Source organism: Tachyglossus aculeatus, chromosome 6 (assembly GCF_015852505.1).
Source record: "Tachyglossus aculeatus isolate mTacAcu1 chromosome 6, mTacAcu1.pri, whole genome shotgun sequence".
NCBI classification, from domain to species: Eukaryota; Metazoa; Chordata; class Mammalia; order Monotremata; family Tachyglossidae; genus Tachyglossus; species Tachyglossus aculeatus.
The window spans coordinates 32,948,209-32,965,239 of NC_052071.1; the positions used below are offsets into that span (position 1 = coordinate 32,948,209).

At 40.4% G+C, this 17,031-nt stretch overlaps 1 protein-coding gene across 1 annotated transcript in view; it reads left to right on the plus strand.

Annotated features, from left to right (window-relative positions):
• Positions 1 to 17,031, plus strand: part of GPC3 (glypican 3) — a 432,499-nt gene that overhangs the window by 217,282 nt on the left and 198,186 nt on the right. Inside the window, exon 3 of the mRNA XM_038748017.1 lies at positions 2,556 to 3,250. Coding sequence (XP_038603945.1) covers positions 2,556 to 3,250 — 695 coding nt within the window. The remainder of the gene's footprint in view (positions 1 to 2,555; positions 3,251 to 17,031) is intronic.

Here is a 17,031-nt window from a genome sequence, read left to right on the forward strand (position 1 = left end):
TAGGCCATGCTGCTTCCCATTTTTTATCATTGCCAAATTCTTTTTTTTCTTTGATTGTTGTTCATTCTTTCATTCATTCAGTCGTATTTATTGAGCACTGTACTAAGCGCTTAGAGAGTACAAAACAGCAATAAAGAGAGACAATCCCTGCCCACAATGGGTTTACAGTCTAGAGGAGGGGAGATAGGCATCATCAAAACAAGTAAACAGGCATCAATATAAATAAATAGGACTCTAGATATATACATATATACCTAAGTGCCGTGGGGCAGGGAGAAGAGGGGGAGAGCAAAGAGAGTAAGTTGAGGTGACCGTGGAAGGGAGGGGGAGCTGTGTATTGTTGATTTAGCCTACAAATTGGCAAGAGTGGATGTCATTTTTATAAACAAATCAATCATATTTATTGAGCACTTACTGTGTGCAGAGCATTTTATAGTGTTTCTTTCCAAATTTTTGTTCTCCTGCATGTAATTTTGAGCTCTTTCTAAATTGAGAAACAGACAAAATAATTCCCCAAGTGATGTGCATGTTATAATTGGTCAAAAAAAGGATCAGTGGCCTGAACTTCCTGGCAGTATTCTAGGTCTGGACTACTATTTAGGAAGCCTCAGGTGGTTTAAAGAAACTGATGCTTGTTTTTCCTCTGGTCTGGCTCCTCCAACCCTTCCTGTTTGATTAAGGTGTGGTACATTGCATTTCATATAGGAAAGGGAAGGGGCAAATGGGCCATTGATCTAAGAATAGGGGCTAGTGAGTGTAATGGCCTTCGTGAGAAGTAGGTGAAAGTAAACCACTCAAATTCTCTCTCGTCATTCTTTCTGCAAGAGATTTTAGGATCTTTTTCAAATTTCTGTTAAACATATGGTTCCAACATCTCCAACAGCAGAAACTAATACAAAAAGTGTCCAATATTTAAACAACAAAGCCCCACATCCCTCTATCAAGAGAGCATTTTCTTTGGTCAGTGGTCTCTTCTTCAGGTCAGTATGAGAATGAAGAGGAAAAGATCAGTGGAAGACTACAACCAAGTGAGGATTATATAATCCTGACATATTTTGAAACCCTGTGGGAAAACATGGTAGCAGTTGGTATAAAGGTAAATTAACTTTACGGAATGGTTTTGGAAGCCTGGTGGAGTTTCTTTGGCATCTTTACAATCTGCTTAGGAATTTAGTAGGCACTGGTGAATCAAATGGTTGTATTTTACCTTATGGGGGACCGAGGACAGATGGCGGAAGAGAACCTGGATCTGTGCTGCTCACACTTTAGAACAAGCCCACTGGGTGAAGTGATCCCAAGAAGGCTTCTGCAGCATTCCTCTTAGGCAGGTTGAATGGGGGAGTTGTTTGGTCTTTCAAGGCTCATGAATTGGGCTTGTTGGGAACACATCTGTTACGTACTGTAGGAACTCAGAAGAAAGTTAAGGAAAGATGGGGAGAGCTACATTTTAATGATTCGGGCAATTTGCGATGGGCTTTTCCCTCCACTCATGGGACCTGATTTGTTTCAAAATGTTTTTCACTTTCATAACGGCATGCTAGTAGGATGCCGATCTGAGTGTAGTATTAATTTAAAGTTATTTGAGTCTGACTGCTCTCAGACAATGTGTGGGAAATGAGGTGGTGGTAGTCAGCCCTATCTCTCAAACCCATCCCGCTAATTGGACCTTGTGACAATGGGAATATGAGTGAATGCAATCATTAGTAACTGGCACAATTAGAGTAACCAAAGTTTAAAAGCAGCATGGAATCTGAATCACCCATGACCTGCAAGCCGCTCTCTCTCCATGTTCTGCTACTTAAATAAAAATTAGATAGTCTTTTTGTTTTTCATTTCAGGTACCCTTTTTAGGCATAAATTCCATTTTCAGTACAGAAATCCCACCAGAAAGTTCTCCTTAAAACTGTTTAGGGACAGTTTTCAGTGAATTATTAAATTCCTGGTAGCACTTATTTTTCTGTAAGAGTTTTCTTTGGACTGTGTCCAAACCGATTTACTCATATCCACTCCAGTGCTTCATACAGTGCCTGGCACAAAGTAAGCGCGTAACAAATAACACAGTTATTATTTCTTTTTCTTCCAAGACTAAAAATGCTTAAATTGTAACATGATCTTTTACAGTGTGTTGTCAGATATTTATCTCTGTCTTAAAATGATGAGTCTTGGAATAGAATTTTTATCTAGCCAAATAAATCAATAAGACAAAGAGATAAAACTTCTCATTTAGCCTGTTTTAAAATCAATATTTTCACCAAAACAAAACAAAATATTAACTAGATCTTGGCTTTTGTCATTTGAAATGTAATTTGTATATTTAAGAATTTATGGGCATCTCAGATTTGTGGCCTTCAACTACCTAGGGTATTATTCATTTCCAGGAGCCAACAAATTCAGAAGAAGGGACAAAGGCAGAGATGGAGATGAGTCAATTATTTAAGGATAAATGCCAACTCAATCATTTTAGCAACAGAAAAATCACCCTTTATATTGCCTCCTCTCTCCCTCCTCCAGATTTTTGGGTTTTAATTTTGCAGGTGTTTTGTTTTGTTTTACAGAAGCCTTCGAAATTGTTGTTCGGCATGCGAGGAACTACACCAACAGCATGTTCAAGAACCAGTACCAGAACATGGCCCCAAGAACGTTTAAGTCTGTCGGGGAGCTTTTCACAGATGTCTCTCTCTATATTCTGGGTTCTGACATCAGCGTTAATGACATGATAAATGAATTTTTCGACAGTCTGTTTCCGGCTATCTTTTCGCAACTGATTAACCCAGGCTTCCCCGAAACCTCCTTGGAAACGACAGAATGCCTGCGGAGAGCGAGGAGGGATCTGAAAGTTTTTGGAAATTTTCCCAAGATGATGATGACCCAAGTGTCAAAGTCACTGCAGGCCACCAGAGTCTTCCTTCAGGCCTTGAACCTTGGGATTGAGATCATAAACACTACCGATCACTTGAAGTTCAGCAAGGATTGTGGACGGACACTGCTGAGGATGTGGTACTGCCCTTATTGCCAGAATCTCATGATGGCTAAGCCCTGTGCTGGTTACTGCAACGCTGTAACTCAGGGGTGTCTGGCTAGTGTTGTGGAGATCGACAAATACTGGAGAGAATACATTCGGTCTCTCGAAGAGCTTGTTAAAGGCATGCGGGGAATATATGACATGGAACACGTCCTGCTCAATCTGTTTTCACTGATACGAGACTCGGTTCTGTACGTCCAGAAGAGTGGAGGAAAGCTGTCCTCAACAGTGAGTTCTTAAAAGTAATTTATAGTGGCTGATTGTCTAACTAGCACACAAGTAACGGTAAATTAGGGGAGTGAGAGTGGGGAATAGCTGACTGACTGTGGGCAAGAGAGAAGGGAACCCTCCCTCCCCACCATGAAAGCAGGCTTCCCACATTCCTCTGACAAAAGCGCAGTGTATCATCTCGATTATTACTTTTAAGTATAGCAAAGAATTCTCAAGTCTCCATCTTTAGGTTGAGGGTATAGTGAAGTATACTTCGTCAGTAACTGTGGCAAATTTACCATCCCATGACTGTTTTTTACCCATGACTCCTCCTTCTGTAGTACAGTTTTCCTTTGCACATAGTATATTTATAATCAGTGTTTGATGGTTTGGATAGTTGTATCATTAAAATCAGATATAGATGCTGATCTCACTGTGGGTACGGGCTATTGCTGTTTTGCTCACTTAGTAGAGTGTTAGGTGCAGGTGGATCATAAATGCTTTGAAAGGATAAAATGAACAAGAAAGTAAAGTAGGTTTTTTTTATTAAAAAAGCAACTTATAATGTTCACAAAAGACAGAGCAAGAGGGAATGGATTTAAACTGCAGCTTCAGATTAATAGATGAAAGAACTTCTTTGTTAAAAAGGTGATCAAACACCAGAACAGGCTCCCCGACTGTTAGTGAAGTTAATAGGTAGACTCCTTATCCCAGAAGCTCTTATGGAAAACTTAAATGAGAAGAAGAATTGGGGTATTTGTTAATCATTTACTATCTGCCAATTGCTACAGTGGAGACGAGGTAATCGGGTCAGACATAGGCTCATAGGGGCGCCCAGTCTAAGTAATAATAATGATGGCATTTGTTAAGTGGTTACTATGCGCCAGGCACCACACTAAGCACTGGGGTGGATAAAAGCAAATCGAGTTGGACACAGTCCCTGTCCCTTGACGGGCTCACAGTCTTAATCCCCATTTTATAGTTGAGGTAACTGAGGCATAGAGAAGTGAAGTGACTTGCTCAGGTTCACACAGCAGACATGTGGCAGAGCTGGGATTATAACCCATGACCTTCTGACTCCCAGGGAAGGAGTCAGCCTGATCTAGTGGAAAGAACATGGACTTGGGAATCAGAGAAGGTTCTAATCCCAGCTCTGCCACTTGCCTGCTGTTTAACCTTGGGCAAGCCACTTAACTTCTCCATTCCTCAGTTTCCTCATCTGAAAATGGGGATTCAGTGCTTTTTCTCCCCCTATTTAGGCTGTAAATCCTGTGCAAGACAGAAATTGTGTCCAGTGTGATTAACTTCTATCTTAGGGCCCAGTACAGTGCTTGGCACATAGTAAGCATTTAACAAATACCACAGTGCTTATTATTAGTTGTAGGATTTAATCCCCATTTTACAGATGAGGAAACTGAGATACAGAGAACTTAAGTGATTTGCCCAAAATCAAATAAAAAGGCAAGTGGCAGAGCTGGGATTAGAACCCAGGTCCTCGGACTCCCAGGCCTGTGCTCTTTCCACTTGACCAAGACTTTTGCTTCTCCTAATTCTCCTAATACTATTGATGATGATGATGGCATTTGTTAAGCGCTTACTATGTGCAAAGCACTGTTCTAAGTGCTGGGGAGGATTGCTTAATCATTTTTCTGCCTGGAAGTAAAGGGTTATCCAGATGACCAATGGATGTTCCTTCCAGCTCTAGGATTTGATCATTATTCCAGATTAGTAAAGGGGAATTGCTGCGTGTATATCACCCGACAACCCCAGAAATCAAGAATGTTTGCAGTGGCAGGGCTGGCCTCACCAGGCTGCCTGTGGAGATTAATTAGGCGGCTGTTATGGCACTTGTAGCTGTACAGTTACTGCCCTAACTCTAATGGGAAACTGAGCATTTGGTTTATTCCTACTGAATTTTGCTCTTGGTTTTCCCACTTCTGACTCCTTTCTCTCTCCGTCCCCCATGCCTGAAACTCTCTCTCCTTTCATCATCATCATCATCATCATCATCATCAATCGTATTTATTGAGCGCTTACTGTGTGCAGAGCACTGTACTAAGTGCTTGGGAAGTACAAGTTGGCAACATATAGAGACAGTCCCTACCCAACAGTGTGCTCACAGTCTAAAAGGGGGAGACAGAGAACAAAACCAAATATACTAAGAAAATAAAATAAATAGAATAGATATGTACAAGTAAAATAAATAAATGAATAGAGTAATAAATATGTACAAACATATATACATGTATACAGGTGCTGTGGGGAAGGGAAGGAGGTAAGATGGGGAGGATGGAGAGGGGGACGAGGGGGAGAGGCCTCAAATATGACAGGCCTCAGATCCCCCTGTTCTAAGAGGCTTTCAAAAATCCCACCTCTCCCAAGAAGCCATCCCTGAAGTTGTCAACCCAACAGCTGCCCTATTCATTTACATAATGTTACTTATCCTCAGCACTTATATGTATATATACACCTACACATTATATTTTACACCCAATTATTCCGCTCACATATCCTGTTATATTTGTATTACTAGCTGTTATATCCTTTTTCTTCCTTCTGCTTCCATTATTGTCAGAGGCCTACAACTTGCCTCTTCTGCTCCATTTAGATTGTAAATCCTTAGAGAGCAGGGATCTTGTCTTATACTTCAGGTGCACTCTCCTAAGTGTTTAGTACTGTACTCTTCACGTAGGAGACACTTAAATTCCATTGACTGATTAGGAATGTAATCTTTCTAGTCTCATCTTCTCTAGCTATATTTCCCAAACAAGATGTTAGGATGGATTGGTCCCTAAGGTAAGAATATCACCTTCTCCTTGTTTCTTGTCTTTTTCTTGGAAAGAGCTTTCTTTAGGAGCCTGTATCTTGAGGGGGTATGTGGGAATGGAGTGAGGATTGAGATCTGACTGGCAAAAATAACCTTTGGTCAGGTATTTAAAATGTCAGAACTTTCTCTGTTGGTGACATTTATAAATCAACATCTCCTTTCATCTGTGATATTAGTTTTTAAAGAATAATGGTACATTTGCATTTTTAGAACAGATTCTAAAAACAGAAAACTCAAATGTAGCATTAAACTATGCGTGTGTGTGTCCTTAAGCAAGTCACTTAACTTTTCTGTGCTTCAGTTGCCTCACCTGTAAAATGAGGATTTAATAACTGTTCCCCTTCTCCCATTGACTGCAAACCCCCAGAGGGATAGGCACTGTGTCTGATTTGATTATCTTGTTTCTAAATCAGCATTTAGTGCAGTGTTTGGCACATAAGTACTTAAAAATGCCTCAATTGTTATTATTAACTGAACAGATATCATGAATTTCCTGCAAAAAAACACTGCCTTAAATGTCAGATTATTCTAACCCATCACTCAGGATGGAATCAAATGATAGACATTGTAAATGAGGAGCTTCTAGGAGTGGGAAGAGCAGGGTTTTTTGTCAGTCAATCAGTCAGTCGTTATTTATTGAGGTCTTACTGCAATTGGAAGAGTACATTGAAGCAGTGGTATGCTTAGGCAAACACCCAGTGTTCTTTTAGGCCAGGCCAGGTGTCATGCATTCATGTCTGTTACTTTTGAAGGCAATACCCTTGAAATTTACTTTGGGGTGCAAAGCATGGCTGAAAAGGCCCAGGCAGTTACCGTACCATGTTTATCAAAATGTTACTGTGCTGATGTTTGCAGTGACTGGTGCTGTTTTTGTTTTTGACCCCTTGTTTCACAGTCTTCTCAATAGTTCTGCACAAAATCTCATCCTTTATTTACAGACCAACACCACCACTATGCAATATTGAGAAGCAACATGGCATAGCAGAAAGAGCATGGGCTTGGGAGTCAGAGGTTGTGGGTTCTAATCCGGATTTTGCCGCTGGTCAGCTGTGTGACTTTGGGCAAGTCACTTAACTTCTCTGTGCCTCAGTTACCTCATCTTTAAAATTGGGGATTAAAACTGTGAGCCCCATGTGGGACAACCTGATAGCCTTGTATCTACCCCGGTGTTTAGAACAGTGCTTGGCACATAGTAAACGCTTAACAAATACCATAATTATTACTGTTATTATTACTATATGTGACATCAAGTAGAAAGGCGGGACCCCAAATAATGAAGTGAACATAGTCGTATCACCTGCACTGAGGCAATGCCAATCATATTACATTTTACTGGGCCGACAAATGAGAGGAATGAACAGTAGCAGAATACCCAAATAAATGTTCTGTGGGGAGCAAACATGGAATACCTTAAACAGGGTAGGGGGGAAAAAACTTTAAAGGTACAATGAAGTAAAGTCTCAAACGAAGTGACTGCAGTCAATCAATTCATGGTATTTATTGAGTGCTTGCTATGTGCAGAGTACTTGTACTAAGCACTTGGGAATGGCAGCAGAAGGCAGACTAGTTTAGCATGCAAAAATCATCATCATCATCAATTGTATTTATTGAGCGCTTACTATGTGCAGAGCACTGTACTAAGCGCTTGGGAAGTACAAATTGGCAACATATAGAGACAGTCCCTACCCAACAGTGGGCTCACAGTCTAAAAGGGGGAGACAGAGAACAAAACCAAACATACTAACAAAATAAAATAAATAAATAGAATTTAGTCTTACTGGTCACATCTAGATTGTAAGGTCATTAGGGGCAGGAAACATGTCTGCTAATTCTGTTGTACTCTCCCAAATGCTTAGTGCATTACTCTCTAGGAGTAATGCCCTCTTTGAACTGAAGGGGGTGGCATGTGCGCATGCATGCAGGCATACTCACATGTACACATGCACACACATTTTTATATGTACATTTTAAAAGATGTAAAGACATAAGACTATCACAATCCAGCTGCATTAGAAGCCACTGTTAATTGCCCCCATAAACAGTATAAGCCATTTAAAACACATTTGCTAAGAAAATATATTTTACAGTAAAATGAACACAATCATCCCATTTAATGATCCTTTTTTTAGTGGCTAATTATTTCCTTGGTTGCTTTTTAATTCTGGGCCAAATTTTAGGGGTCCTTTGCAAAAGTAATTTCCACCAGATAACAGATAAATGAAAGATGAGTGCACTTCGGAAAAATACAGGACCCAGATAAGTTTAGTAACTCAGTGGGGGGGAGGTTCCGAAGACCAGATAAGAGGAGTGCATTTCTGACAAAAAAAAATCAGTATTTTCATCTCTTGCAATAATGCTATGGGCCCAAAAATGAGTGATTGGAGAAGGCAGAGCTATTTTCTTGTATTATTAGAAAATATGACATTTGCAAATGCATTTCTGTCTACTTGATTTTTGGTCTACAGACCTGAATTTGAGAGGGAGTTATATTCTTAGATCTGTAGGAATTAGTCTAAAATCACATATGATCTTTAAAAAACATATTTTTATCACCAGAAAATGTCTGAAAATCAGTACTTGAGTTCATGCAATATCTTGACCATTAGAGTCCGGTCAATTTCAGAAATGCTCAGAGCTCCTTTCACTTTTTTCTGATGTCTGTCTCATGCTGATCCCTCTGCTGTGTCCGTATGGCCAACGGGCAGATGTGGGGAGAATAAAAAAAGCAAACTTCCTTCTTGCTGTGCTTCAGCAGTCAGCAAGAGCAACCAAATGGAAGAAACATAGGAACTGTATTCCTCCCTTAATTTCCCCCTCCTCCCCTTCCCACTTCCCCTGCCCTGTTCCCTCTTCTCTGTAATAATTCCTTTTAAAATGGAGTGAGCAGGACAGTGAGCCATAGCCCCCATCCCTGAATATCCACAAATGAATGAATGAATGAGTGGGTGCCCTTTCTATATTAGCCTTTTCAGCTAACCTCATACACATGGAACATGGATGAGTCTTCACCCTCACGATCACTTTTGATAATGAAAGGCAGCTATGCGGGTTGTGAGACTAAGCACAATTAACTGTGTAAGCTCTGTAGAAGATCATGAGTATCTTAGGCAAGTCAAGTTTTAAGACTTTCTTTTCTGTAGCTAAGGCAGTGGTTTAGGGTATGCATTGTAACTCTCTAGAGTCCTGGGCTCTCAGTCCTAATCTAGATAAGTGAAATTAACAGTAATCAGCAAGTGAGAAATTGAGACTCGTATTTTGGATTTTTGGAAGTGGACATCTGATCGCATTGCAAAATATGACTATGAAAGTACTAATTATTTTAGGTGAAGAGCAGCAGGTGGCATAAAAGTTAAATCCCTGTTTCAATTAGCGAATTGCAAGGGCGGTACATATTTCTGAAGGCCACTTAGATTTACCAAGTGAATAAACTGTGCATTGATACTGTTTCTAAATAAGCCATTCAGTACTTTAGGATAATTTCAATTTAGGTAGTATGAAGACAAACTTTCACTAACAAATCTTTTGTAAGGCATGGATAAATACTTTTGTCTCCAAGTTCATTCATTCATTCAATCATATTTATTGAGCGCTTACTGTGTGCAGAGCACTGTACTACGCGCTTGGGAAGTACAAGTTGGCAGCATATAGAGATGGTCCCTACAAGTGATTATTGAGTGTGGCTCTTTTACAGTTTCGACAAAAAACTCCATTCAATTTATCTGCACATATTGAATTCCCAGGCATATTATATACCTTAAAGCAAATGTTCAGTTTTGGGGAGACAAGTTTTTGTCATTATCATACCAAAAACCATAAGGTGCTTTGAGCATCTTTTAAAAAGAAGGGAAGGTTTCCACGTTAGCCTCTTTGACAACAAAGCTTACCTATTTCATGTATAATTAATTATTTAATTAAACCAATGGCACTTAGATTTTTAAAAGAAGTTTCTAAAATTTCAGCTGTGTTTTCCCCAAAGTAATTACTCTCATCCTCATCTGATTGTTTTTAATTTTATTTATTTCTTTACCATATGCAGTGCCTTGATTGACTTCCCTCCATAGCGCACTCTCCTATATTTTCTTTACTTTCGCTTGTTCAGTGCTTCATTGAATGTTGCTCAAATTTGGCACTTTTCCTTCACTGTTTCTCTTGAATGTTCTCATCCTAATATACTTTTCTGCCAAATTTGAAATAGGAAAATCCAGGTGCTCTACCCTTGAGACAGTGTTCTGTAAGTGACTAGAATTATTATGAAATTTCTGGAAATGGAAAGGAGACCACAGAGACAAAGCTGTGATACAGATAAGTTTGGGGCATTGCCAAGCAGCTTTTAACTAAATTTTTGGCTAGGTCAGCATTGTTAGACTTCTGCCATAGTATTCCAGGTGTGAATTTAGCCTATTAATTTCATTTGCAAGTAATTTATTTTGATTGCTTTGGTTTTCTTTGTAAACTGCTGAGGGTTAAAGGTGACTTTCACTTCAGATTTTTTTTGTGACCCAGTAGTCTCACTGAATCTAATTTCTTCTATAAAGTGGGGATAATAATTTCACCCCTCCCTATGACATAGGAGTAGTGGATGGGTAAAATCAGTTATTGGGATCTCGAAGAGTGTCTTCTCCTTGGTCATTGTGGTTAAAAAGGGAATAAGTTCCTTTTTAGCAGGGATCATGTCTATTGTATTCTATTGTATTGTACTTTCCCAAATGCTTACTAGAATGCCTTGCACATTGTAAGTGCCCAGTAAGTACCGTTGCTTTAGAGGACAGGAAGACAGTGGGGACAGAAGAGTTTGGACTGGAGAAGGAGTTAGGGTAGGAGAAGGGTGCAGTGGGATCCAGAGGAGGATTTTTTTCATTGAGGGGCTTGAGCATATCTGAAGGCAGAGGAGGAGTGGGCAGTGGGTTGAGAGGTTGAAAAGAGCAGTAAGGAAAAGGAGAAGGATGGGAGCAAGGAATTAAGAGGTGAGAGACTCAGGTGGATTGGGGTAGATTTAGAGACCAGGTAGGAGACCTCCTCTGCAGAAGCAATTGAAATAATAATAATAATAATATTGGCATTTGTTAAGCACTTACATTATATGCCAGACAAGACAAGATAGTCGGGTTGGACACAGTCCCTGTCCCACGTAGGACTCAGAGTCTTAATCCCCATCTTACAGTCGAGGAAACTGAGGCCCAGAGAAGTGAAGTGACTTGTCCAAGGTCACACAGCAGACAAATTGTAGAGCAGGGATGAGAACCCATGACCTTCTGACTCCCAGGCTTGTGCTTTTCCACTAGGCCATGCTGATCAATCAGTGGTATTTACTGAGCACTTTTCTTTGTGCAGAACACTTTACTAAATGCTTGGGAGAAAACAATACAACAGAGTTAGAGGCAGATGGGAATGAGGATAAAGATGATGTGGGAAGTTAAGGGGATGGAGAAGTGAAGGTGGTATTTGGGGAAGTTTATTGCTCTGTGAGTAGCATTAAATATTGGCTGACTGTAATACTCTAGTAGGCAAGTGTCATTCAACTTCCTAGATGGCATTCTGGAAACATTGTTATTGTGTCACTGTTCATTGTGTGCCGGTAAACCCTTGGAAAGATTATATGTTGATCGTCAGTGATAATTAATTGTATCGTTACGCTTGTATTTGTGTGGGTGCCTGACTCACTGCAGAAACTGGTCCTTCACCAGTCACTGATTTTCATTGTTTTGAATTTTTGAAGGCTGTGACTTCTTTATATATGCCTAATTAGAGCAGAATCCACCTAACATGTCAGTGTTTTTAACTTGTGTTATCTCTTTGGATTCATTTTTTACTCTAAGGACCTGGTTTTTAGACATGCCCTCCAAATTTGTGCAGTACGTTTTCAGTGCAGAGTCATTTGCCTGCAATCATACATTGCAGTGATTTAATACATAATTAGTGTCTCCAGTTAGACACCTAAAATCACTTCTATTAGTTAATAACCATGAAGTAAAGTTTTAGGTCTTCAGGGGATAGATGGACAGCCTTTTCACAAACTCTTCCTCACATTTTTGCCATCTAATGGTCTCTATTACAAGAGAGAATCCTGGTTAGAAGCCAAACCAGGCCCCTGGTGTTCCCCCCTAATGAGAACATTCATTCATTCATTCATTCAGTCAGATTTATTGAGCACTTACTTTGTGCAGAACACTGTACTAAGCGCTTGGGAGAGTACATTCAGAGGCAGAGAGGCCTACTGGGACTGGACATTCCCTGAAAGCCCCACCGAGTCCAGTCATGGGTATGGGGGTGGGCCTTGCCAAAGCTGAGTGGGTCAGTGGAGACAGACAACCCTCTGTGCCTCTGGTCCCCATGAGGCTGTTAGTGGCAGCTGAGGAGTTACCGCACTACACAATGGATTTGTACACCTATTAATTGTGGTATTTAAGTGTTTACTATGTGTCAAGTTCTGTACTAAGCACTGGAATAGATACCAGGTAATCAGGTCCCAAATGGGCTCCCAGTCTGAGTAGGAGGTACTGAATCCCCATTTTGCAGGTGAAGGAATCTGAGGCACAGAGAGATTAAGTGACTTGCCTAAGGTGTGCCAAGGTCACACAGCTGACCGGTATTGGAACCAAGATTGGAACAGGTCCTCTGATTCCCAGCCCTAGACTCTTGTCATGCTATATGCCGTTTTGGGTTAGTGTGCTGGATTTCCTCTCTCAAATCCCTCTGAACATAGGCATCATTTCTGGGCCAGGGGCTGGAGCCACACAGGAGGGAATCTGGTCGTTTAAAATACAAATACCAAACAGAAAGCCAAGTCTGCACAGCAGGTGCCATATCAATACAGTATATAGGTGCCAGGCATAATGTATGTATCCGTACCAGAAGGGAACAGATTAGCTGAAAAACAGGCTGTCTGGTTAAAAAAAAAAAAACCCCCAAAAAACCTGGATGATTGGTCATCCTAGTTATAGCAGAACAAAGTGTGTAGTAGAGAGAACATGAATGGCAAAGAAGCTTCAGTGAAAGAACAAATTCCATGATGTCCTTATAAAATGTCACTTTGGAAAGTGAATTATAGCGGTGGTGCATTCCCTAAACAGGAGGCAGTGAACACATCCATCTAATTACCAGACTCAGAGAATTTCTTTACAAAATTCAGAAAGCTAATACATTTTCATTGCTACATTGAAGACTAAATGTGTAGGACAGATCAAGGGGCAAACAGAACCATCATATTTAGAAGCTCCTATTACCATTTTATGATTGAAGATGCATCTAGTGATTCTGCCTTTTGCAAATAATTGATTTTGTTCATGAATGTAGGAAAGGGTGATGGCAATCAGTATGCTTGTACTTCTTGCCATAAATAGAGACCATTAAAAGATGCAGGGACACTTCAAGAACTATGTAATCCAAACTGCTTGAAATTAATTTGCTGATTTTCCTAGAAAAATAATGGTGATAATATAGTTTCATATTTACAGATTGCCAGCGGGTGAACTCCTCAAGCCCATGCTTTCTGTATTTAAAACCAAGGTGTTTACCTGAAGAAGACTTATAGTTAATCAAGAAGTAACATAAATATATTTCTGAGTACTGGATATGGAGGAGGTTTTTATACCTTTTTAAAATGTCATAGGATAACCAATTACCAAATCTTTAGATGGTTTTCTTGGGGATAGTAACTATGCACAGAAAAGCAGAAAATACTTTAGTATTCTTGAACCCTTTATGTAATCAGACAAAGTGTTCTGCTAGAATGTCCGTGACTCTTAATTGACCAATATTTTTTGACTAATCAGAACTTCGGATTACCTAGCCATTCTGGATAATAAAAGTTTCCATGTACTTCCATTTTTAGAGAAAAAAATCAGTACGTGACATAGAATATATTACTGTTACCATGGCAAACTATTTAAATCAAACATCAAATAGGATAACCTAAGGTTATTTCATCAACAAGCCAAATCCGTTCCTGAAATGTAGTTGTAGACCTATCCTAATGATAAATTTAACTGGGTTTGAAGGCAGGAGTCCCTTTCAGATTTGTGATTTATTTTATGGATAACAAACTTAGATTTTCCAGAAGAGTGAATACTATTTTAAAAAGAACAACGTGGAAGGAACCAATTAGTTCTTTGTCACATAGATGAAACGTCCTTAAAAAATCATCATTTACTCTTTCCCTATTAAATTGTAAACTCCTATGGGACATGGATCATGCCTTCCAACTGTATCGTATGCTCTCAAGCATTTAGTACAGTGCTCTGCACCCGGTAAGAATTCCATGAAATACTGTTGATTGATTGATCTCTTTCCTCTTTCCATTCATCCCCTGCTGCCCATCAAATCTACACTTTAAATTGACCCAGACCGAGAATTGGCTTCCTATTTCTAGGGAAAGACATTCTTCAGTCTCACTGGATTGACTGTCCTGTATGTTTCACCCAGACAACTGAGCAATTTGACCGTATGAATAATGATAATCCCTTTCTGAGATTAAAACCTATCTCTTCTTCTTTGTTCTTAGTAAAAATGGTAAACATTGGTCCTTGTAAAGGCTTTTCCTTCCTTCTTACATCTCCCGTGTGTTGCTTTTCTTTCAACCCCCTCTTCCCTGAACGTTTCTTTTCAAATTTCTGACCCTACCTAGGTCTTACTTGTCTAATAAAGGCCTAGTGTGCTGAGAAGAGCATAAGCGGAACTTCTAGGCCCCTGCCACACATACCCCATATATACCATAGTAGTACATTTAAAATAGTACACTATGCTGATTTTCCATATTTAAGCTGAGCAAGAACTTGTATGACTCCCTTTGTATTTTTTGGTGTCCCTTTCCTTAGCCAGCTGTTTCCCATATTATATTTGAGCACGTGTGTGTGTGTGTGTGTGTGAACCTATGATAGAATGTTTCTTGAATTTTCAGGTCTCGTTGAATTCTGTTTTTATGCCTCAAAGTAGTTAGCAAACCTACTTAGAGAAGCAGTGTGGTGTAGTAGATAGAGCATGGGCTAGGAGTCAGAAGTTCATGGGTTCTAATCTAGGCTCTGCCACTTGTCTACTGTTTAACATGGGGCAAGTCACTTCATTTCTTTAGGCCTCATTTACCTCATATGTAAAGTGGGGATTGAGACTGTGAGCCCTATGTGGGACAGGGACTGTGTCCAACCTGATTTACTTGTATCCACCCTGTGCTTAGTATAGTGCCTGGCACACAGTAAGCGCTTAACAAATGCCACAGTTTTTATTAACTTGGCCTAATCTGCAAACATAATGAGCCAGTTTTTAATTCCATAATTGAGAAAGATATTAAATAGTATTAGTCCTAGGGCTTACCCTTTTGGGATACAATCATTATGCCCTTCTGGATGGATTCCGAGCTATTGCTCATTAGCCAGGTATGCACCCTTCTACCAAAATAGTAAAATCTAAAGCAGGCATCAACAATGTTTTTCTGTGGCCAAACCTCTCCTGTGGGGAGTTCTGAGGAGTGAAGCAGGAGTTCCTGGGTGGCACCACCACATTTAAGTCTGTCACAGGTGATGGCTTTTGAGGGTTTGACCTACAGTGCTTTTTTATTATGGTATTCATTAAGCACTTACTACAAGCCTGGCACTGTACTAAACACTGGGGTAGATACAAACAAATCAGGTTGGGCAAGTCCATGTCCCACATGGGGCTCACAGTCTGAATCCCCATTTTTCATATGAGGTAACTGAGGCACAGCGAAGTGAAATTACTTGCCCAAGGTCACACAGTAGACAAGGAGCAGAGGCGGGATTAGAACCCAGGTCCTTCTGACTCCCAAGCCCATTGTCTGTCCACTACACTATGGTTTTCACATTCAGTTGCAACAGCATTTACTGAACACCTTTTTGGTTCTTGGGAAAAAGAGACGTGGTCCTTGTCTTTGAGGTGCCTGGAATCTATCTGGAAGCCCTTACTATATACCTAAACCTACCATCCCAAGTTTCCCTGCCATTTGATCAAGGCACTACTGTGAGGGATGGGGAAAGGGAAGTGGGTCAGATTGCTGGGTGGATTCTCGAGCAGCACTAGCAAAGAAACCAATATGATAGTGATGGAAGCAGAAGTGGTCAAATGGAACTTAGAATTATTTTTACCTACTAAGACCTAGCTACAGGCTGGGGTGGGCCAGGTGGTGGTGAGTTCAGGGCTTTGGGGGGCAAAGGGAGGAAAGGGGAGAAGGTTCAATCAATCAGTAGTATTTATTGTTCCTTACTATGTGCAGGACACTGACCTAAGCACTTGAGAGAGTACAATAGAGTTAGTGAACACAGTTCTTGCCATCAAGATGCTTACAGGCCAGTGGGGGAGACCGACACAAAAACAGATGACAAAGTAGCGGCAACAACAGAGCTTAAAGATAATGAGTTATGATAATGATGGTATTTCTTAAATGCTTACTATGTGCCAAGCACTGTTCTAAATGCTGGAGCAGATATAAGGTAATCTGGTTGTCCCACGTGGGGATCGCAGTCTTAATCCCCATTTTACAGATGAGGGAACTGAGGCACAGAGAAGTTAGGTGATTTGCCCAAAGTGACACAGCTGATAAGCAGCAGATCTCTGACTCCCAAGGCCATACTCTTTCCACTAAGCCAAGCTGCTAAGTGGTGCAAGGGACAGGGAGAGGGCACGGTGGGTAAGGAAAACAAAAATTTTCATAGTTTCCCGGGCAGTATCAGGGATAATTTAGTTGTGCTGATTAGTGGCAGCTTGCAAATTCACTGCTATATTGCATAAGGATAAGGTGGGAGTGGTCAATAAGTGATCGTATTGATGAGATGTCACTGCCCAGTATCAAAAGTCTTAGGGAATTGTAAATCAGTTATACTTGCAGCAGCCTCCTTGTTTTCATGTTGCATGACTGCACAATGAAAAGCCTTCACCCTTTGCCATGCGTTGCACCCTGATCATCTGACTCATTTGTTGCATTCTGTGCCTGAGGGGAACATGGGCTGGAAAAGAAGAGAGAGTG